This window comes from Squalius cephalus, assembly GCF_949319135.1.
Source record: "Squalius cephalus genome assembly, chromosome: 2".
NCBI classification, from domain to species: domain Eukaryota; kingdom Metazoa; phylum Chordata; class Actinopteri; order Cypriniformes; family Leuciscidae; genus Squalius; species Squalius cephalus.
In genome coordinates this window covers 34,171,900-34,197,311 of record NC_137123.1, presented here as the reverse complement: position 1 = coordinate 34,197,311, position 25,412 = coordinate 34,171,900, and the positions used below count along the sequence as shown (strand labels likewise).

At 38.1% G+C, this 25,412-nt stretch overlaps 1 protein-coding gene across 2 annotated transcripts in view; it reads right to left on the bottom strand.

Annotated features, from left to right (window-relative positions):
• Positions 1-24,785, bottom strand: part of marchf4a (membrane-associated ring finger (C3HC4) 4a) — a 55,918-nt gene extending 31,133 nt beyond the window's left edge. Inside the window, exons 1-2 of one of the 2 annotated variants that reach the window (XM_079853728.1) lie at positions 23,322-23,406; positions 22,764-23,085 (exon numbers count right to left, since the gene is read on the bottom strand). In XM_079853728.1, coding sequence (XP_079709854.1) covers positions 22,764-23,045 — 282 coding nt within the window. In that variant the 5' untranslated portion in view covers positions 23,046-23,085; positions 23,322-23,406. Of the gene's footprint in view, positions 1-22,763 lie in introns of both variants that reach the window. The other variant, XM_079853727.1, reaches the window with a different exon arrangement.
• Positions 24,786-25,412: the final 627 nt, after the last annotated feature.

The window sequence follows — 25,412 nt, the reverse complement described above, 5'->3', positions numbered from 1 at the left end:
TGTTTTGTGAGCACGCACGATATTAGTCTTTCTGTGTGTCACAGTCAGGACATTCACAGGCAGCGCGTTCATTTTGGCATACATGTGTGTTGTTCGTTCTACCGCGAAAGAGAACTTGATACTGGCGCGCGTCTATCTGTGAGTCGTGTGTATAGCCGCTTGTCCACCAGCGTCCGATCAATTTTTGTTCCGACGCGACGCCTGTGACGTTTTCGCTGCTTGGGGGCGGGGTTTGTGGGCTGGACATTGTACGGACATCATTTGTGAAGTTTTGGAGGGATAATTTCTGTATAAATACTTTTTTTATCAAAAAAAATTCCTCCATTTTCGCATGAATGTACTTTAAATATGAAACCATAGCAACGCCCATACACAAATTCTCGCAGCCGAGTTTCCATTGGCTGCTGCCCCGCGTTTTGACGCTCTCATTTGCATAAAGTATCCACCGAGATACTTTTTTGCAGCGGCGCTGTTGACCAAATCGACGCGATGCGACCCATCATGCTTTGCGGGGGCGTTTTTGCTGCCTGACGTAGTTCCATAGGAAATGAATGGGCTTTGGCGTCGCGTCAGAAATCGAGACGCTGGTGGACAAGCAGCTTATGTGTGTGTCAGGAGGACATTCACACGGAGCGCGTTCTTTTTTGTCTTATCGCGCATTAATGGTTTAAAAGCATTTGCATGAATAAGAGCAGGATCATGTAACACTAGCCAAAGGATGCCAAAAATTAACAGATGCTGCGTTAATTGCATTAACAGCGCTAATTTTGTTTATTTAATATAAAATCGCAGCATTTTGCGTCATATAATCGCGTAGGCTTGACATCGCGATCGCGATTCGATTAATCGTGCAGCACTAAATGGCGGCATCCATAATTTGGCCTTACAAACACATACATCCACACATACAGGCACAATAATGAGGGATGATTAGATAAAACCAGCTGTTGGGTCACTGGCACTCACTGATTGGAGCAGAGTCAAACTGATCCCCTGTGGCACTGATAAATATTACCTTCCTGTGCTGATCAGACTTGGTGCATTGTCTCTTTTATATTGCTTCAGTTTAGCATCTAGATAAGGGGGACTGAATTTCCATCAGCATAGAGAATTAATTATTTACTCAGAGCGTTCTTAGAAGACGACGTTTGTGGAGAGATCAGGACGGCAACTCAACTTCCCTTCTAGTTTTGCAGGGTAAGAAAACACAGATCACTACTTTGCCCTGGAGCTCTGAGGAGCAGCGCTAATGAGCATTGTTTCCAACAATCTGCATCATGTCCCTCACTGAACTGACAAACTCATTTTGCTCTACATGCACACGGTTATGACCAATGTCTTTAACAAGAAACTCATTCACAAACTGCTGAAAAAAAAAAAGAAAACAGTCCCAATTTTGCTCACGTGTAAGCAGCTGTTTATCTGGTCTCTTGGGGAAAAAATTGACTATGTAAAACCTGAAATTTGTTGCCTTCTGCTGCATTTTTACTTTTATTGTTTTACTTTTATTGACACAAATCAAGATTAGAGGGCACAGTTGCTTAGATTCTTGTCTGTTCCTTATTGTCATGTGGCTTTGGAAGATATCTTTGCTGTCAGCCGGAAACCTTGTATGTCCAAAACCTCTACTTTTCAGGAAATGAAAAAACACTGTATTTTAAAAATTATTAAACTGTCAAAGTTTTTCAAAGATATTGTGGCTTTATATATGGTCAGACATTTGCATGTGTCATTATATTATTAACATTTTACCAAAATTAAGCTCCAATGGAGTTACAATGTTTTTTGACCAGTTCATTTCTGAGAATTTTGGAAGTGTTTTGTCCATCATTAGAATGGCCACATCTGAGGCAGTAAGTGTATTGAATTACAATTTCATTACAATTTCATTAAGTTTACTGAAGCTATGTGGGTGCTCAGTTTTCTTCTCTCATTTGGTCAAAATCCCATGTTATAAAATATGTTATAAAAGTGGCTTTTTAACACAGGCTATTTACAGACAGTACTGGCTATGACTTGATGACAAATAGACTTTTGTATTTATATATGTATTATTTATCTAATATAAAAAAGTTTTTGAAAAAAGTTGCCAGACATTGCCAGCGTTTTTGATCATTTTTACAAAAGTTTCATGGCCCCTCAGAATATTTAGTTTACTTCTGAATATGCAATACATCAAAAGAAAGAACAGACCTGCTTTAAAAAAATAAAAATAATAATAATTTATTCTAGCTTCATACATTCCTTTTTTATCAAGACTTGAATGTGGGTAAGTTTCATAAAAAAAAGCTACATTTTGAGCAAAAAGCTGAAAACGTGTTTTTGTCAAAGACTATACGTCTGGATGGGATTCAGAACGATGATCAAAACATAGGCATGGCAGAACGAGTCCATTGTCTGGTCTGACCTGGGTAAGAGCACCTTTAAAATAAAACTACATTTAATTATATCGACTGATTTTGATGAAATTGCGTTGCTGCTCAATACATCAGAAAACTCAGTGGTGAGTTCAACAGTACACTGAGGTCATCGATTACCGATCTGTGGTCCAAATCCAGAACGGAGTAAGTGCGTTTAATACTTTTCTGGCCATAGTTCAGATATGCTATTTTCCTCAAACACATTTAAACCCACATATTTGATTGCATCTATTTCCAATCAAATGCATTTATGCAAGTTATGAGAACAGAAATGAAATGAGACAGCAGTGACGAAATGGTGTCCTGTTCACATCTGAATTACATCTGAACATTCAAAGTCAAGTCACCTTCATTTATATAGTGCTTCTAACAATATAGATTGTTTCAAAGCAGCTTTATAGTGATAATAGGAAATTACAGTAACAGAGATTGCTTTGGCTTTACAGCAGCTCTAGAATAAAGTTATTGTGCAGCTTAAGTTAGTTTTGATTGATTGATTCACTTCCGTTGCAAAGATCATTAGTTATTAACTTAGGGGCCGCTAACACGACACCGTTCTAACAGAAAACACTCAACGCGCTCCGGCCCGCTCATCTGCACAAAACAGTGCCTGGTGGCTCGAGAACATAACCTTGAAATAGATTTCAAGGTGCAAGCCTTGAAAAATGTAGAAAAAAATGTTATCTCTGCGCAAACCTCAAAAACGCAAACCTGCGAAAATGCTGACGCCGTGCACATGCGCATCACGTGTTTAGGTATGCACGTTTGAATATATATGTGCGCAGGCATGAAGTCCTTCTTTACAAACCAACCCTCAACAAACTACTTGTCTGGCCTTAAAAATTTATAGTAAAGAATTATTCATCGCTTCCACGTAGCCACGTGAAACGGAATTATCCCAACAATGTTTTATCTGTACAGAGGAAAAGGAAAGTTCCTTCATCAGATCTGGATACGGCCTGGATACGGCGGACTGCGGTAAACCTCGGGATAAATAGAGAGACTAATATTAGCGTAGATGCCATTCTTCTTATGATGTAACGAGTAGGCTACATCAGGATTTATGGGAAGTGTTCCTGGTTCCAGCTGACCTAATACCCGGCTGTTGAATTATAGAACTCTATAATGTGTTATGTGTATGCTAGGTCAAAGATATGTCTTTTTAGTCTAGATTTGAACTGACAGAGTGTGTCTGCTTCCCGGACAATGTTAGGAAGACTGTTCCAAAGTTTTGGTGCTAAATAGGAAAAGGTCCTACTGCCAGCAGTCGATTTTGATATTCTAGGTATTATCAACTGGCCGGAATTTTGTGATCGCAATAGACGTGCAGGACTATAATGCGTTAAGAGCTCGCTCAAGTACTGCGGAGCTAAACCAGTTAGTGCTTTGTAAGTAATCAGCAATATTTTACAATTTATACGATGTTTAATAGGGAGCCAATACCGTGTTGACAGAACTGGGCTGATATGGTCATACTTCCTGGTTCTGGTAAGAACTCGAGCTGCTGCATTTTGGACCAGCTGTAGTTTGTTTATTAAGTGTGCAGGGCAACCACCTATAATAGCATTACAATTATCTAGCCTTGATGTCATGAACGCATTACCTTATTGTTCCGCATTTGTCATTGAGAGCATATGACATAATTTCTAAATATTTTTAAGATGGAAAAATGCGGTTTTACAGATACTAGACACGTGACTTTCAAATGAAAGATTGGTATCAAAGAGCACACCCAGGTTCCTAACCGACAACAAAAACTTGACAGAGCAGCCATCAAGTGTTAGACAGTATTCTAGGTAATTATGTGAGGACGTTTTTTGTCCAATAATTAGAATCTCTGTTTTTTTCAGAATTAAGTAGTAGGAAATTACTAATCATCCAGTTTTTTATATCAGCTATGCATTCCGTTAATTTTGTGAATTGGTAAGTTTCGTCAGGGCGTGAAGAAATATAGTGCTGAGTATTATCAGCATAACAATGAAAAATAATGCCATGCTTCCTAATGATATCTCCTAAGAGTAGCATGTACAGAGTGAACAGCAGCGGTCCTAGTACTGACCGTTGTGGTACGCCACACTGAACTTTTGATCGAAAAGAAATCTCTTAATTTACTGCTACAAACTGATAACGGTCAGATAAGTATGATTTAAACCATGCTAATGCAATTCCACTAATGCCAACAAAATTTTTGAGTCTATTTAAAAGAATGTTGTGGTCAGTAGTATCAAATGTAGCACTAAGATCGAGTAACACTAATAGAGAGATACAACCACAATCGGATTATAAGGGCAAATCATTTGTGACTCTAATGAGAGCAGTCTCAGTACTATGGTACGGTCTAAATCCTGACTGAAAATCCTCACAGATACCATTTCTTTCTAAAAAGGAACATAGTTGTGAGGATACTCCCTTTTCTAGTATCTTTGACAGAAATGGTAGATTCGAGATTGGTCTGTGATTGACTAATTCTGTAGGATCAAGTTTTTAACAAGCGGTTTAATCATAGCCAGCTTAAATTTTTTTGGTACGTATGCTAATGACAAAGATGAATTAATGATATTAAGAAAAGGATCTATGATCTCTGGAATCATCTCTTTCAGTAGCTTAGTCGGTATAGGATCTAACATACATGTTGTCGATTTAGATGATTTAACGAGTTCAGAAAATTCCTTCTCTCTTATAGCAATGAATGAATCATTTTTTTCCTCAGGGAGACTACAATGCACTGCCTGATGCAATACTGTAGTAGACGGTTGCATAGTTATAATTTTCTCCCTGATATTATCAATCTTGTAAGTAAAGACGTTCATAAAGTCATTACTGCTGTGTTGCTTGGAAACGTCTGGGGTTGAAGCTTTATTTTTCGTTAATTTAGCCACTGTTTCAAATAAATACCTAGGGTTTTGTGTATTTTCTTCTAATAGGTTTGAAAAATAAGCAGATCTAGCAGCTTTTAAGGCCTCTCTGTACGCAATTGTGCTCTTTCCATGAAATGCGAAAATACTCTAGTTTTGTTTTCTTCCAGTTGCGCTCCATTTTTCTGGCTGCTCTCTTAAGGGCCCGAGTGTGCTTGTTGTACCACGGCATTGGACTATTTTTTTTAATCTTCTTTAAGCGCAAAGGAGCAACTGTGTCTAAAGTGCAGGAAAAGAGAGAGTCAAATGTTTCTGTCGCAATATCGAGTTCTTCTAAACTATCTGGGATGCTGAGGAGATGAAACTGATCAGGAATATTATTAATAAAGCAATCTTTAGTGGCAGAAGTGATAGGTCTAACATATTTGTAACACAGAGTCGGCTTTGCAACCTTGACTAGATTGAGTATACACGAGACTAGATAATGATCTGAGATGTCATCGCTCTGCTGTAGAATTTCAACGGCATCAACACTGATTGATTCCATGTGATAATGTTAGATCTAGAGTAAGATTACGACAATGAGTAGGTCCTGACACGTGTTGTCTAACTCCAATAGAGTTCAGAATGTCTTTAAATGCCAATCCCAATGCATCTTTTTCGCTATCTAGCCTGCATGTATATTAAAATCACCAACAGTTAGGACTAGCTAACTAGCAGCCAGTACTAACTCTGATAGAAAATCAGCAAACTCTTTGATAAAGTCTGTATGGTGCCCTGGTGGCCTGTATACAGTAGCCAGCACAAATCTCAAATGTGATTTATCATTTACACTAGATAGTGTTACATTAAGCACTAACACTTCAAAATAATTATATTTAAAACAAGACTTCTCAGTAATTCCGAAGATATTACTATAAATTACTAGCCTGGGAAAACCCAGACAACTTCCGGCAAATTAGTAGTAGTCTGGCAAAGAGCTCATTCAAGCCCATTTCTAATCCGTCGAAATTGCGGCACCAATCAGAAACGTTGAGGCGGGCTTTACACAATGACGATCGCTCTGATTGGTTTTAGGTCTATCCAATTGCGCCCAGAGGCATTTGAACGACATCCGTTGGTGAAGCGCACCAACTTTTAAATGCATTATTATATTCAAATTGCAAACACATGAGGACAGTCTCCATGAAAGACCCACTGGCAGATGAACGTGCTACTACATTTCTCTCCGAAACGGTAGGAAATTAAATTAGATTTAATAGAGGATTTTAACTGTGACAAGATGATTGACAGGACACTTTACGTGACAGGATGCACGCGACAGATCCGTCCGATAAAGATGACGAAGTAGTATGTCCCAAAGCTTGCCTACTTTTTTGCTACACATTCAAAAGTAAATACTTTTTCTTCACAAAAAGAGTACATACTTTTATGGCGTAGTGTAACTCAGGCGAATTGGGACTCAGCATATGGCTTTACACGATGACGATCACTCTGATTGGTTTTAGGTCTATCCAATTGTGCCCAGAGGCATTTGAGCGACGTCCGTTGGTGACGCCCCTTTGGAAATGAGTTATTAATGAAGCTTTGCCAGACCATAACTCAGTTACTACTGAGAATGGTCTGGTTTTAACCAGGCTAATAAATTACAGCAATACCTCCCCCTTTGCCTTTCAGATGAGGCTCATGTTTATAACAGTAATCTTGCGGGGTGGTCTCATTTAAAGTAATGTAATCGTCTGGTTTTAGCCAGGTTTCTGTCAAACACAGCACATCTAGGTTATAGTCTGAAATCATATCATTAACAATGAGTGCTTTTGAAGTAAGGGATTGAATATTCAGCAACCCAAATTTTATCATTTGTTCATCTGTATTATATCTGTTTTTTATTTGTTGAACATTAATTACACTTTTACCCTTAAATGGGTTTGGGAGTTTTTTGTATTTCCTTATTCGGGGTTACAGACACAGTCTCTATATGATGATATCTAAGTGAAAGAGTCTCTATGTGATGGGATTTATCTGACTTATGTGACGTGAGACAGCTAGCAGACGGTCGGTTTAGCCAGTCTGTCTGCTTCCTGACCTGAGGCCCAATTCATGTTTGAGCTCTAAGACTATGTGCCATATTACTAGAGAGAAGAGCAGCACCATCCCAGGAGGGATGAATACCATCTCATTTCAACAGGTCAGGTCTGCCCCAAAAACCTTTCCAATTGTCTATGAATTCTATTTTTTTTTTTTATATGGAAAGAATGAAAGAGAAGAGTTTGCTTTCATTACCCTGCTTCAAGCGTTAAAGCCCATGTTGCAGGTTAACCACCACTGTCGATTAATGGGTACATAAATCACTCAAGATATGTATATCATTTTTAAAATGTCCCAAAAATGGTCTTAAAGACCAGTTTTTTACGTTTTTGGTATTAACGGTTTTTTTTTACGCAATTCGGTGATGACGTCACGTTGGGGAGAAGTGGAGGAAAGGTAGCCTCAGCCTAGTATTATGGTGCGTTCAAGCCATCTCGTATAGATCGTATTTACGAGTTGAACGCAATTGAACAATTGTATAATTGTCGTTTATAATTAATGTATAATGTCGTAAATACTTAATAATTAAATGCATTGTCCGAGGAGAATGAGTGGAGAGTTGGTGAAGTGTCCTGGACTGGTGAGTTGATATCATTTAGTAACGCAGCAATGAGCACTGGAGCTAGTCTACGAGCAGCAGTGCACAATAACGACACATTTTTTTATTTAATTTTTTTACTGTCATTGAATAGCACCAAGTGAAAAATCAACGTTTTCTTTATATCTAGTGGCAGTGATCATGACGTTAGTTCAGATGAGTACCGCTAACCTTTGTCATAGTGTCGTAGTACTGGTAAACTTTGTCTTTGTCATCTAGAAATAGAAGGCATCATGCAAGCTATATGGGTGTTTCTAAGCGTTTATCTCTTCCTCTGGTGAAAATGTTGTTGCAAACGTAGCCGCCGCGTGTCTGTCGCTGTGTTTGGCAGGTGCTTGTGTGGGCGCCGGCGGCGGTGCCGTCCCATGGAAACTGCGTTGGAAAGCTTGTTGTGCTGTAGGGAAGTGAGTGCGTTTTGGTCGCTGGTCGAGCTCACCCCGCGACCAGATGTGACGTGCCTCACTCAGCATCCAGAGTTTTTACACCCAGCACAAACAGTAGTTCACCATTGTCAATCTACCTATATATTTCTATATGTTTATCTATCTAGCTGCTAGCTATCTATGCTAACGTTATGCTATCTGGCTGTCTGCCTATCTCTCTATACTAGCCTATCTATCTATCTATCTATCTATTTATCTGTCTGTCTATCTATGTCTATGTATTTATCTATAATCTGCGCTAACGTTATCTGAATACTCTCTTCTGCTACTCGTCTCTCTAGTCACTCTCAATGCGGGCCGCGGGCTTTGGTAAATTCTCTCCCCAACGTGACGTAATGGCATTGTGGGGGAAAGGAGAATCATTGCAAACCGGCGCTGTAAGATAGTACATACTTTTTCGTATTATATTCCGCTTTGTGATACCCAACAACATAAAATACAATGGATAACAGTTTAAATGTTTATTACCAACAAGTAAATTGCACAAATTCGATGAAAAAAAAAACCTGCAACACGGCCTTTAAACGTGTCTCATTTGTTTCGAGCCTGCAGTGCTAAAAAGTGATCAGGTTAATTCTGTTTACTAAAGATCATCTGCTCAAAAATCTGAATACACTGTGTGCAAATGTACAAAATTTGCAGAAGGAAAAAGGCTGAATTTTGCACATGTAAGGATTATAAACAAAAAGGAGGAACAGACATTTTCTTTCTTCCCGCTCCCCCGCACCCAGTTTTTTTTTTTAAATTACAATTCTATAGTAGATAGCCCTTTTTAGTAGATAATTTTTTTATGGTTTAATGGCTCAAACATAATGGACCTCTTACATTTTAACATGTTAAAGTCATTGTTTTCATTCTTTTTTTCCAAAATGTTAAGGGTGTTAAGTCTTGTTTACAAAGGATTGTGGTGTTTGGTTTTTCATGTTAACATGTTGGTTACAAGTTGTGTTAAAATGTAATAATTCCTCGGAAAATGTGTTCCTTTGCAATTTTTCTGGTCCCCGCAAGAAACTTGATAAAGAACCCAGGTGTGTAAGGTCATATCAGTATGTCTGCACTGCAAACCTCTTTATAAAAATCAGACTGTTTTGTAGATGTGGGGCCAGACTATTCAAGGCTGTGTAAATGTGAAGAGGACCTGAACAAAACATTTGTGTCTTTGTGTTCTCCCATTTAAAGTTGACCTTTATCAGTGGTTTGCTAAAAGTGCATTTTAATGTCAAAATTAGGTTACACAACCTTTTCCATTTAATCGCAGAAACACAAGGGGAACAGAGCAAAAATGGTCTTTCCTTCCAGAGCTCTAAAATATATAAACAAAAGATACAAAACATATAAACCATTCATTGACATCAACTATTAAATACATAAGTGTTTTTCCTCCTTTTTTAAAGTTGATAAACCTATATACACTGTATAAAACATCTATGAAATCTATGATATTTTTACTGTGTATTTTGCCATCCTTTATCCTCTTTATCTTGCATTTTATAGGCTAATGTGCTCGTATGCTACTGTCTGCATCAGAACATTCCTACAACCCATTTCTGGGTTGCAACACACCATGCTGATTCACTGGTTTAGAGATGTTATTCATTATTATTATTATTATTTATGTTTTTTGCATAATCTACTTGATTTATTTACTTCCTCTGACAACTGATGCAAATTCAAATTGTGACAATCTCCTGTACATGCACACAATAGCTCATTACACACACATGCATGCCCACACATGCTCACACATTCACTCACACATCACTTCCGTGCTCATAACACCTACTGCAATTCAGTGGGGCAAATGATCCAGATATAATTTGACAAGAGTTTCAGAAAGCACAACTAGAGACAAACCCCCACCAATTTTAAAGCTATGGTCTACGATTTCAAAGATTGTTCATTATTAATAACCTCGTTTAGATGCTGGTTATGGTTCTACAGTACAGTCCTAACAATATGAAGAGAAAAAAGAATGAAAAAAATCCATTCACTCTATTGGGTGTACAGCTGCAGAGAAGTTGACCAATGTAAGCTGTCCGGCCGGACAGCTTACATTGGTCAACTGCTCTCATCCAATCCCCCGCTCCTCTTGACGCTCGCGTCTCCACCCCACCGCACCCCACCCCGCCCCCCTCCTGCGTCATGAAATTTCGCGGGCAAGCAGCTGACAGTCTATGGTAGCTAGCAAAGTAGCATCAGCTCAGCAATGGAGAAAAAACAAACCAAAAAAAACGACGCTGACACGGCTGACTTTTTGTTGAGCAGGTAAGCATTTTTTTTTTACTTTTATGGTGTGAGGTGTTACATAATAGCTTTTTATCAGTCTGACAACATGCTTATGCTGCCGGTCGGCATTGGAATGTTAGCCGTTTAGCATCGCCTATCACGGGTCAAAGTGATTATATTTCTTGAAGTGCTTGAATATATTTCAGTATATATTCAGTTTCTGTTCGAGCCGATCGGAATTTGAACAAGATGCGCCAATGTTTACTACCGGTGATCACAGCTTGACTGAGTGACGTTGTTTAGGTTGTTTCCCGGTGGGAGGGATCAGGTAGCACAGAAGGGAGGGGGGTGTGTGTGGAGGGGCGGGATGAGTTTTTTAAAACTTCACAACTGTCTCAGGCTTTCTCGACCGATTTTCAACATCGTAGACTACAGCTTTAAATCAGTATAATGTCCTCATGTAGTGATCCAGAAAAAAGATATGTATTTTTCAACATTCAAGATCAAAATAAATCAATATTAGATTTTTTTTTTTTTTCAATAGCTGATGTAAAATATCTAGGCCTAGATTGTGTGGGACTCGATGGGGTCCATGGAAAATTTCAGAAAAAATGATTTATATTTATTTATGCTGGATATTATACTGATATTTACTGTAAATATGTCACATGTTAAGTGTGTTTTGATTCATGTTTGTATTTCAGTTCTAGTTTTTGCCGTCAGTTTGTTAATTACAGTAGTTCAGTTCTCTCAGTTTCCTTGCCTGTTTGTCTCCATAACAGATTGAGTTGAGTTTCAGTTCAGGTGTGTCTTGTCAATTAACACATTAGTCACTGTGTAGTCCTGTATTTTCCTCAGTTCTTTGTCAGTCTTTTTGCTGGATATCATTGTTCTGTTCTGTTCTGTTTGTGTATTGCCTGTTCTAGCTATCTGAGTATCTTGTTATTTTGATTTGTTATTTTGTTTTAAAATTGCTACACCAAGATTCTGACTTTATCATCATTGCCGGTAACCAACGCTGAGAAAATAAAAGATGCTATACAAAATTTTAAATGATTATGAATTATTTTGAATTAATCATAACATTTTCCAAATAACATTTCAATCATTTCTTTTGGCTTAGTAAAATGACAACATAAGTATAAATGATTTCATTTTAAAACAACATGTCGTCTTTATTATATCACTCTTACTATTTTCTAAGCTACAGTGCTATGCATAAGTTTAGACACCCATGCTAAAGTTGACTAAAAAGAGGAATAAAAAATCATCTTTTGGAAATTGAACTTAATGCCTTAATTAAAAAAAATTAGGAAAAATCCAACCTTTAAGGACACCAATTTTCTTTGTGAATGAATAATGTATCGTAAATAAATAAATGTTCTTCCTTAAAATACAGGGTGCATAAGTTTGGACACCCCTATGTTAAATTCCCATAGAGGCAGGCAGATTTTTATTTTTAAAGGCCAGTTACTTCATGTATCCAGGATACTATGCATCCTGATAAAGTTCTCTTGGCCTTTGGAATTAAAATAGCCCCACATCATCACATAGCCTTCACCATACCTAGAGATTGGCATGGGGTACTTTCCATAAGATCATCTCTCAATGCAAATCAAACCAGCTATTAGGCTAACTGAAATAAAACCATGCCAATCTCTAGGTATGGTGAAGGCTTTAGCATGGGTGTCTAAACTTATGCATAGCACTGTATAAATGAGTCTTAAAATATATAGCTGTAATATACATTTTAGGAAGGGTTTTTTTGGCATTGACAATTTTTTGAAAACCCCTGATCTAGAGAGCAAGGCTGATGATGATAATAGTAATGTTGACATATACACAATACAAAATAAGAACATTTTATTTTATACAATATAAAATCCTCCCAAAACAGTAATTGTTTATCTATTGACAGTAGATTTTTTTTAGAACTGAGTGACTTAATCGGCCAAGCCCCTATGCGATAACCTCAAAATGGTTGTAAAGTATGTTTATCACTACTCAAGATCAACATCAAGATTCAAGAATAACATCCAAAACATTTACCCTCTGCAATAAAAAGCAGGAAGAATGGTTCCACATCCTCTCTTTGTCAAGGTTACACCTCTCTCACCTCCTCTCTGTCATCTCTGACACATTGGCAATGTGTGAACATTTAAACCCCAACTGTAATGTGTTTCTATCCGTGACAGTCTCAGCTCTCAGCTATTGCTGCTACTGTCATTTATATCCTTGTGTGTTTTGAAGCTGCTTATACTCCCTCAAATTAATGATACAGGCCTGTAATGATTCAAGGGTGACATCTCACACGCACAGTACAGCTGTCTACCTTCACGAAAAAGAGTTATGTTTCTGAAGAACATATAGGTTCACATATGACAGGAATGTAAAGATTAGGGATCTGTCATATGTATCCAAAGTACATTCATCAAGGGTACAATGGTCATCATCAGACTACATACTAATGTCTGTAACACTACTGATGTTTGTGTCATTCCATGAAAGGATTACCGTTTGTGACTATACTATCTGATTAAATGTACCATCACAAAATTTGCAATTAAGTGCATTGGGTTAATATCATTATTATAAATTAGTTATTTTCTAAAATGAATTACTTCACATTTTTATCATGTATATTTTATGAATATTTTAAGAGAGTAAGGCGGAAACCTCATACTTTTATTTTATTCATAAATCATCACTATTTGTCACACTTTACTTTTGTCTGTGAAGTTTGCAAATATTTAACCAATGAAAAGTATTAAAAAGAGCGTGTGACTAAACCTTGTAACTTCACTGAACCCTCAAAATGTCAGTAAAACCTTATAGCTCCACCCCGCCTCTATTGTGAATCAAGTGCCGCACACAGTTTGGACCATCTCTGCTTGTTTGCAATGCAAGGGTAAATGGAATTGGTTGTCTGAATAGGCATAAGCGTTTTCTTTACTCAAGAAACACACTCTCTCTCTCTGTACATCACATAAACATTAAACACAATAAAACAAAACAAATAACAGACAATAAAACAGATAACATGACACTGTATCATTGACTAAATCTATATCAAACAAATAAGACTGCAGTTTTGATTTAAAATTACCTACAGTTCTGGCAGTCCTAATACTAACTGGCAGACTATTCAACAATTTTGGCGCAGCTACAAATGCTCGGTCACCTCTGACTTTTAATTTTGTCTTTGGAACCACTAATAGTCCCTGATTTGAGGACCTCAGAGACCTCCCTGAGTCATATTCCGACAAAAGACCAGTAAGGTAAGAAGCTGCTAAGCCATTTAGAGATTTGTAAACCATTAAAAGGACTTTAAAATCAACTCTATAGCGGACCGGCGACCAGTGTAATGATATTAACGTGGGTGTAATATGTTCATATTTCTTAACCCCAGTCAGGAGCCTGATAACTGCATTTTGAAAAACTTGAAGCCTAGAAAGTGTAACTTGATTTATCTCTAAATAGAGTGTGTTACAGTAGTCGACCCTTGAAGTAATGAGGGCATGAATAGCCCTCTCAAAGTTCTTAAAACTAAAAGACAGAAAATACTTCACCTTTGCCCAGATTAGACTCCCATATTTTTTACACAGGGTTTTACATATTGGGAGAGAGGGCCAAGATTAAAATTGGAAGTTTTTTGGACTCAGAGTGCACACATATGATAATCTCCATATTATTTTCGTTTAAAGTAAAAAAAAAAAAAAAAAAAAAAAAAAAATACAGACATCCAGGCCTTTAAATCAGTAAGGCAGGGTAGTATAGACAATCTAAACTAGTTTTATCTTGTTTTAGGGGGAGATAAATTTGAGTGTCGTCTGCATAGCAGTGAAAGGAAATGTCATATTTCTTAAAAACTGACCCTAGTGGCAGCATAATGAATGAATTGGAGCCAAAATGGAACCCTGGATTCCACATGTAAGTGGAGATGTATTTGATACAAATTCCCCAATATTCATTGAGAAAGTTCTATTTTCAAGTGCTGTTTCTGTAGAATACGTAAGGAATAATTGACGACAGGCCGTTGAATTATTAGAAAAATAATGCACACCCGAGGTGGTAATGCGGTCACGACGCGAAGCAGAGTGGCCGTTCACCTCGGGTGTGCATTGTTTTTCTAATAATTCAACGGCCTGAAGTCAAGTATTCCGCTTATACTACAGTTACCACACCTCGAAACATTGTTCAGATTATGTATTTCAAGACGTTTGTAAAGTTTTTGTCATTAAAACGCTCTTGTATGTAGGACTAATTTCTTACGCATCTAATCCCATGCCTCCGTTGCTAATTCCAAAACGTCATTTTAGAGTTAGTAACGGAGGTTTGAGCCGCTGATAGCAGACTAATGCTGGGACACACGACTAGCTGACACATTCTCTGACTGTTTTCATCGCAGCAGATTTTAAACACCGACTTTGAACACAGACTGAACGCGCTGAACACGCGTTTGGGCATGATCAGTCATACGTATCAAATTACATTCATAACCGGCCTTAAAGTGTGTCCCCAGTTATTAATGCAGTTATTCGAGAGAGAGATGTTGCAGTAATGAGACAGAAAAGCATGTGTGTCAATATTATTATTTATTTATTAATTAAATTCCTTTTAATTAATTCGAATTCATTCTTTTTTTTCTATTATTGACAGATGACAGACTAGCCAAATAAATTAAACACAAAGCCCTTTTAACAAGTAGGCCTATCAATAATTATTTATTTGTTATATTATCTGCAATAATAATCCGTGCTGCAGGACTATCCATTTATTTAGCCTATATTCAGTTTAATTTTCTATTGATTATAGATAGGACTATATACTTTATTTATTCAAATTAAACTGCATGTTTCCATTGATTCTGAAGCTAGACATTGAAAATTGCAGATCAAGCGCATGCGGCTAAATGTTTTTTCTTGTTATGAATTGTATCCTATTTTCCGTTATTACAGTTGACTACGCGAAGTGATATGGAACTGTAATGCGGTCAAGACCTGCCTGGAACTACTTTAGCTGTGCGTTTCCCTGAAAATAATGCACACCTTAGAACGTTCTTCAACCAATCAGATTCAAGCATTCAATGGCCCTGTAGTATAATATTTTCTAAATCCTGATTCAAAGACCTAAAAAAGAAGACCTTTATTAAGATTTTAAGAGAGTAGGCTATATTGTCATTGTCGGGGGAAATCTCGTATCTCCATATTTCGTAAAAAAAAACAAAAAAAAAAACACATAAATTATCAATATTGGTCACCCTTTACTTTTGTCTGTGGATTTTGTAAATATTTAACCAGTGAAAAGTATTAAAAAGAGCTTGTGACTAAACCTTGTAACTTCATTGGATCCTCAAAATGTCAGTAAAACCTTATAGCTCCACCCAGCCTCTATTGTGAATTAAGTGCCGCATGCAGTTTGGACCATCTCTGTGGTCTGTGGACCTGAAATATTTATTTAAAATATATAAAAAACTAAATCATCATGGCCAAAACTTTGCTATGATAAAATGCCAGCCAGACTTTCACAACTGTTCAAACGTTTAGGGTTTGGCTTCGGTAAGATTTTTTAATGTTATGCACAAGAAGGCTGTAATTATTTGATCAAAAATACAATATAAAAAACAGTAACATTGTGAAATATAAGTAAGATTAAGCTATTTTCTTTTTTATATATATATTTTAAAATATAACTTATACCTGTAATGACAATTTCAGTTGGTGGAAAACAGTGGAAAACAGTTGTGCTGTTAAGATTTTGTGGAAACAGTAATGCATTTTGTTCAGGATTCTTTGATGTATAGCAGAGAACAGCATTTATTTGAAATAGCGTTTTTGTAACTTTTAAACAGCAGTGTATTTAACATGAAAAAAAATGTGTGTTAAAGTCAATGTTAATTTCTTAATTTCATATAAACCTGTTATAATTGGAACACACAGAGACACACCTCTAAGTTCCATAAATTCAAATTCATACATAACACACAGCTGAAGTTTTTTCAATGGAATTTGGCTTTAAGAGACTTAAGTGACACTCGTTTATTGCTTTCTCCATCACTTCCTCTCTCTTTGAGAGGATTAGAGTTTCCAGGTTGACAAACACAGTATGAATGTGTGTCATTTCATCCGTCATGAACAAACATCAATTAACAGGATTACCGTGATAGGCCTTAATCTCAGCACTAGTCTCTGCTCTAAACAGATTACATTAGCTTTGGGGAAATCTGTGTCTTTGATGCAGTTTAGTTCCACAGTTATGAAACCTGTATCAAATGCGGACACTGCTATTCAGATTCACTCGACTGATTCGTCTGTGATCAAATATCCATACTGAAGAACATTAAAAACTGAATGCAGATAATTTCCCGACCAAATGAAATCAAGTCCCTCTGATTTCATTTGACATGCGTTGTTATGAGTCTAATCTGAGGATGGGGAGATTTTGGAAGTGAATGTACATTCAGATTCACTTGATTTGCTCTACATTAATTATCCATAATCACTGATGGTTTGGGGTTGTAAATGATACGTTGTGCAGCAGAGATGTGTGATGGAAGATCAGAGAGCGGCTCGTCAGAGTGGGAGAAGAGGCCACTTTATCTAATTGTGGTATTAAAGCAGAACTATCAATACAATCTGAATGACTGATCCTTTATACATAACCCCTAACAGCCCTCAGCGGTGAGCGCAGCCTCAATTTATTGCGCTGGATGTTAGGTCAGCGTTACATAGCAGCCCATTCATGGGAGCAGAAAGGAACGAGCCCTCTGTAGGAACCGAGCACGAGTAAGAACCATGTATTATAATGAGAGAGAGACACTACCAACCTATACACGAGTTTGTGAGTTAAAGAGGCACGAAGGGACAGAAAATAGGAGAGAAACAGTAAAAGAACCAGCAAGGCTAGTGTGAGAAGAAGAAAAATGAAAGAGAGAATCCTTGTAAACAGCCCTGAGCGGAGATAAAATAAATCGTATTCCATGTTATTAGCATACTTGAAGGGTGGTGAGAGTGTTTGAGACAGTGAGAGAGAGAGAAATGCTTTTTTTCTTGCTTTAGCACTGGACTGTTTAATGTGCTTTCTAAAAGCTTATTGCAATGCAAATTTTAAGTGATTCTTTTTAGCCAAGATCATCCTCTATTAAACACACACACTGCTAGAGAAGGACGCAGTGTTGGTAGATGGTAAAAGTGGCTGCAGTCAAGGGTGGACTGGGACTCAAAAACACAAAACAACCCCAACTGTATTAGCTAGGCTATCGTGTGCATATTATACAAATTTCTGTATTACAGCGTCCTTTGAAGGTTTGACAACAACCAAGACAAAATGAAGGTTTTGGACAATATTAGCACAAATCCTTATCATTTTGGTAAACAGTTCAACAGCACTTGGACTTGAAAAGTGACTCAACAGATTCGTTCAAAAACATAGATTCATTCAGGAATGAATTAATAAAAGATACAATATTTAAGAATTTTGTATCAAAATATCCAAAAAACACTTAAACAGTGTTATATATTTCTTTCAATTGTGTACTTCCATTATTCTACATGTTTCCAAGAATTTGTAAATTCAGAGAAATTCACAATTTTAAATAGTGCCCGTCCCTGTTCACTTGTCGCCTGTCAATGACGTAATATCCGCGTTAGCCCTGGTTTCCGCTTGTACTGCCATAGTATCCATGGCGACAGACGTGGAGAACTGCGTAGTGCGTAACATCTAGCGAAACGCTGTTGTATGGACCATGGCAAGCAGACTTTGGGACAAAAGGAGAACTAAAACGAGGATCAATATCAGCGTGGCATTTTCGAGATGACAAGAGCTCCACGTCCGCGACTAACTTGGACTTGACAGAGATGCTGCTCTTGCATGTACTTTATTAGACAGGTGACTTGCAAATGCACATAAATCAATGTTATAGAGCTCAACATGATGAAATGTTAGAATATGATCTGTATGTTATTCTAATGTTGATCTGGCTTACTGCTAGTCTCATTCAGCCAACAAACTAACACATAGAAACATTATAACTTTCAACAAACTCAAATGCTGTTTAGTATGATAGTGTAACGTTAGACCAAATGAAAGAGCGCTGCGTTACCTCACAAGTTTAATTCGTCAAATAAACTGACCTGTGTGAGTAGTAATTCAGCACTTGCGGGTAGTTCGGTAGAATTAAATGTCCTTCATTTATATAATTCATACCATTCATTTATATCCACGAGACTAGCGCCCTGCTTCATACCACAGTCATGTTAAAAAACATGAATGTTTTCACTCATCCATTTACATTATCAGATCCATCAGCATGACAGCAAGTCCCGTCATTCCGCTTATCATCAACCTACGCCTTTGTTATTGTAAGAGGTTAGCGACCCCTAGCGGCAATTTTTTTTTTTTACATATTGTAGCTTTAACTGACTGTTTTTAAGAGTGAGTCATTGAATCATTCACTCAATCAAGTCATTCAAAAACACTGTCGTATGCTAATTCTGCTGTGGCTTTGGAATTGTCATTGGCAGAGCATAGGCTAAATATACAAAGTCCTCGCATGACATGTGAAAAAAAAAAAAATTGTTTTAATACTTTTGTTAAATTTGTGGCCACAATATCTTGTTTTTCCCCCAAACGTGTGTGCGACTCCATATAAATAGACACAGTAACCAGCAATATTCTGTGTAAATGATAAGTCACTCAATAATTAACTTCTTGTTTATTGAACTGGTGTTACTGCACGGTACAGCCGAATCCGACTGTATAAAAAGCAATCCACATGATCAACAATGCTGTTGCTGGTGTAATATTAAGGTGTGCTGACTCTACAAAAAAGAAACATGGTCCAAGATTAATCCACTAATAATCAGGCACCAGAGCTTCTTAAGGGGCATGTCTCACAGTCATGATTATTGCCATTATTAGGTGGGGTAAATGAGTACAGTTGTAACGGAGTACACTTGTAAAACTGTAAATATTTCTAATGCAAGCTCAAACTGTCGTCATCCGTCTGCACATTTACATCAGCATCCTCTCTCTATAAAAATCCAAAGCTTGTGCTTTTTTGCTATAGTATACAGATGAAGGCATCTTGTAAGAAAAAAAATGTTAATGCAGGTCACATAGGGATTTTGCATCATCAGCATTCTACAGCACCGACTTTTGAAAAGAGATTTTGAAAGAGAGAGAGAAAGAGCAAATGGAAAAGTAGGAAATAATTTGAGAACATTTAGAAGAGACTGATTATGGAGGACATGAAGAAAGTTTGTTCTTTCTCACCTAACCACCACCTCCACACCACATGCATTATTCTATAAATACTTGTTAGATCTCTTCGATTTAGTAAACAGCATAATAAATACCTGTATAATTTTGGTCAATGTTAATATTAGGTGGGATTACTTGTGTGGCCAAACACAAAGGGAATGTTCAGACAATGCTGCCGTCACTATTTTTTTTTGGTCAGTTTCTTTTCTATTTCTGAAGCATCACACTTGGTAGCCTTGCTCACTATGAGATGTTTAACAACTACATATTAAACATCAGATGTGTTCTCATTGTTATTACTGGTGGCTATAAGTCATGTATTTTACAAGATGAACGCACATGAACACCACCACAAAGTCATTATTACGAGTGTGGAAACTAATATTTGCTGAGCCCTGTGTTTCTGTGCCACTGAGAAAACATGGTGGACACAATGGATGCATCGTCTGTATTGACTGTAAAAGAGTTGCGTGTACAAAATACGAGTAGTATCGCACAAATACGTTTTAATATCGATTCAATTTACAGAACCTTCATTAATTGAATAAAAACATAAAAAAGCAAAAGCACACCTAATGTGCATGCTTTAATCATTTTCTAGAAGTTACAAATTCTTGCTATACTTTTTTGTAGACATGCATGGCCATCTACTCTGACCAAAGGTATTTGAATGCACATGGCGTCGTAATTACAAACTTCCCAGGGAGACTTGAACTCACCATATGTCACAGGAGTTTTGTGTCAAGTGTGGACAGACACTTTTTTTTTTTTTTCGTTATCCTATAAGGACATTAAACTAAGTATAAAGCCAAAAAACACACACAACCAATTCATACAAGTAAATTAATGATTTATAATCTTTCTGTGTCATATATCCAACAACATTCTCCAATAATGCCCAACTTTTCTCTCTGATAAAGGTGAAGTGATGTCCACATATTTGGTTCCTCACAACAGGGTGTGAAAAAGTGTTATGCTACTCCAGGATCTGTGACAATTTTCTCCCTCTCCATTTCTTTTTTTCACACTGATTAAAACAAGACCTTAAGGCGTCCAGGGCATTTTTTTCTCAGTGGGTTTGTGGGTGAGAGAGTGCAAGAGAACGGGTGAGAAATATGAATTCTTGTCTAAAGCATGCAATTGTTCCTGTGTGTTCTGTGTACACAAGAGAAGGACCCTTCTTGCCTCCCTGGTGGATTTAGGGGAACAGGAGACCTTCCTTATCTACTACTTGGGGTTCTGAAAGAAAATGGGATAGATGGAAAAAGTGAGAGACAGCTGGAGAAAGTCAAAGCATACAGTGGAGAGGAGAGCAAGAAAGAGGGGAATGTGTGTCTGGATTGGAGACATATACACAGCTCAGTCAGAGCGGAGAGAATCTCCTCAGTCCCATCTGCTCTCTACACAGCTCTCATTACACTCACAGGCCCATCCATCAGCCCACAGCCACACAACTCTGCCACAGCCCACATTAATGGAAAGAGGAAAGAGAAAGAGACGTGGGGAAAGTGAAAAGGAAAAAAAGACAGGAAACAACTGAAAGAGAGAATCATAGAGAGGGGGGAGAGGAAGAGAAAATAAAATAATGTCACAGGCTAAATCAGGCCTGTGAAGAGAACTTGTCAATACTAAGTACGTAACTATGTCACAGAATGTTCTGCTTATTGGCCCTAAATCTTTGAGCAACGGTTTGTGTCCAAACCCTTGACCTTTCAGTCATGTGGTGTATTAAAAAAAAAAAAAAGAAAAGAAAAAAAATCACCATAGCTGCATGTGGATAAATGCCACTGTCATAAAACCACTGAAGCATATAACAGTCAGATTTATGGGGACAAATCACTTCAAGAACAGCAGCAATGAAGTGGAATCTCACATACAGTATTCAGACACATTTGGATAACAACATATCAAGCGTAATGGGGAAAAAAAATCATGCTAGGCCTTTTCACAGAACTACTTGCACTTTTGGTGATTATTGTAAGTCAGATTTAATAATGCATAATGCATTAATAATGCAGTTCTTTCTTCCCTGGAACTAGAAAAAAAATGATATATAGGCTATTGAAAAAGATATGTTGAAAATCTGTGTGTGTTTTAATTTTTGTTAAAAAATTTTTCCCAATGACAGTCAACAGGGTCAAATGTTGTTGTGGACCTCACTGACCTTCGCTGTTTGGACAAGAACAGAACAACAAGAAATATCTTCTTTTGTGTTCTACAGAATAAAGTAAGTCGTTCAAGCTTGGAACATCATCAAGGACAGAATTTTCAATTTTGGGTGAAATTTAACTATGAACATTTTCAACTAAGTCTCCACCAAGAAAATATCCAAATGCATTTGCATTATTGTGAACAGTACTAACTGTTTTATCATTTTAAACATCTTTAATGAGATGTTTTGCTTTAAAATGTGCTTAAAATAAATGCTACTGGATTGCTATTTTGTATGTAATGCATTCGCATTCATATACTTTTAATATGTGACTTAAATTTCATACTTTTTGAGCCCACTGTATGAAATTTCCATTTCATGAAGTGAAACTGCTTGTGAAAATGTTCTTAATATTAACCTTTATTCTAACAAAATCTTTGTTTTCATCCATTTAATGTGACACAATTGCTGTCATTCTACTTCAGTTTTCAGAGTTCCTCACCAGTAATTACATTCAAAAAGTGATCTGAAAAGTGCAATTAACTTGCAGCAGGTTTCACTGATTGTCCCCCCACAGTGTTGAATTCAGGTTGATTGGGACACTTTATCTCAATGACAAAAAGTGTCCCAATCACCCTATGTATTGAGCAAATCTGTGCAATAAACAGTCTAAGTTACATCCATTCAGCCTCAACAGAATGCATGAAGTGAACTCCCTACCTGCTCTGGGCCCTGAAAACAGATCCGACACAACGGAGTCCTGACTCCACTGTCCGTGCAGCTGTTCAGGGATAATCTCTCGTCCAGCTTCTCCTTAGAGCAATCCTCAGATGAGCTGCAACAGTCCAGCGTCCTCGGCGGATCCACTGCGCTATGAGTCCAGTCTTCGGGCCCTAGTGTGTCCAAAGCCTCACCTGTCACCGGCTGATAATGTCCGTTGGCTAAAGAGTGGCTCTCCGTGGCGCTGCTCGTCGCATTGCCCTCCGCGTTTAGTTCGTTCATGGGTGTGAAGGCAGGTGGCGATGCCGACGGTGCCGGTGGCCTGAGTAGGAAAACCTTCAGGTCACTGAACAAGACGCAACAGCGGCCTTTCTGCTTGCCCTGGTGGCGCAGCATCGGTCTGCGACTCAACAATCCCCAACACCATACAATGACACCGATAGCCAACAACATGTGCCCGTCTTATGAATAATGGAAAGGCGGTCTATGTTTTTAAACGGCCTATAAAACTAAGGCTATCTGTTACTGGTCTCCAGCAGGTCACATTACAGAACTTACTGTTTGGTTTCCAATGAGGAAGAAACACCTGTGCTGTGCAGCCGGTTCAGTCTCGTGAGCAACACCGCTTTCTACTCACCCTCAGCCCAAGTGACCGTTTGAACATGGAGAACGTGTTTATTTTCAACAGTTCTTCCGAGAGCTCCATCAGATGCGATTCCTCGCGCTGCTGTTCCTCTGAGAAGCTGACGATTGTACGCACATGTTATAGTAGCTGTCAAAAGTGGAAACGTGCAGTTGTTACCTTAATAAACCTCGAATTCAGTCATATTAAATAATATGTTTTACTTGGATAAAACCGTGAAGCACATTTTAGGTTACCTGACAAAACAGTTTACTGGGATTTTAGCTGTTACCTACAACAAATGGCCTTATATCCACAGAGACACAGAGAACATTTTCACATGAAACTGCGGACAAGTACACCGATTTGAATGGAAAAATGTCGTGGATTCCCGCGAACAGCCTCTGACAAAGAGCTCCTGAGGTAGTGGCATCTATTCATCAAAGGAGAAAAACAGAAATACAGGATATTCGCCAGCAGAGCCAAACAAATGGCAGCCTTGGTTTTTCCTAATTAAACAACTAGAAGTCTACGATACACACACACGCTCAGTGGACCAGCCATGAAATATCAATTTCTGTTCTACAATACACATTATCCACGTGCATTAGCCATCTTCAAAAGCGATGCGATAGTGGACTACCGTGTAATTTTCTGTTAATGTGAACGCAAAGTGTCTTGCGTGAAACGAAATCCAGCCACAATCTTGACAATTAGCCAGCAATTGTCCTTTGCCTTCATCTCATGTTTCAGGTCCGACCGTTTACAAATGCATCCCGCACAAGTCCCCTTCTGAAAATGTTAAGGTGCCAACGTTAGTAGCCTACAGGCAGCCTATCTCCAGAAACACCCAGCCCTTGTTGCAGAAATCCCAAGGCAGTTTCGATCACTGTCCCATATACTGTCAAACATGTCTCGAAAATCAGCCCTGAAAAGAAACAGATTCGCGGTCGACGATGAGGAAATGTTTTTGCCATCCACACTCCGTCTTAATTAATTTGAATTAAAATACTGAAGTGGCTCCTGCGTTGTAATCCAAAGCGTTGCGGTTAATGCGACGAAAGGCGTTGTGCAGTTCTAACACGAGATGTGTATGATGATTATCAGTAAAGCCGGAGGATGCTCGCTCTCGCTGCGGTTTCAGCACCATGTTGCCTGGGACAGCTCCCAGGCGCGGGCCCGTCTCTCTCTCTCTCTCTCTCTCTCTCTGTGAATGTGATGTGAGCAAAGGGGGCGAGCTCAGGGCCAGCAAAACGAATTTAATCACGCCCTTACAATTTGTGCTACGGTATAAATGAAGACATTACTCTCATCCAGTGGGACTCAAATAGGTTTCGAAATGAGAAGTTTTTCTAATTCGAACCTGTGGTGATCGTTCTTGTAGTCTGCATTCCTCATCTATCCTACGAGCCACAAACGGATTTGGTTTCAGCCCTCATGTGAGACCGACTCACAAGCACATGTTTCTAGGTCAGTGTTGCCAGCGTTCGCCCCCTCTGAGACGCTGAACCCGCTGAACTCAAGATATCAAGTAGCCGCCTAGCCTAAACGTTGTGCAGATAGGCCTACTGTATTTCCCGAAAGTTAAGTTCAGCAATTACAGTATGACATTTTCCAGCCGCTGTATAGAGGATGACAGGAATAAGGCTTTGGAATGATCTGTACTGATTTCAGCTCTGAGTTTGCACTGTGAGACACTGCGAGTTTGCACTATTTGCACTTAGTTAAACTTACAGTAAAAACTTGTGGTTGTCATAAAATAGTGTGGATGTTATAAGCAGATTATATTATGATGACTATGTTTTACAGTTACAATCTGTGTATGCCATTAAATGAAGTCATGTTAATTTACCAACCAATGTGAGCTATTAAAGTCTATTTGCTACTGTAAATGCAGTGATAATAATGCAGGTGGTGTAACAGATGGCCACATGATGCATCTTTCCAGCAACTGTAATAATAACATAAAGACAGAACAACACACACACGTTGTGTTCATGTTTTATTGGGACTTTCCATGACATAAT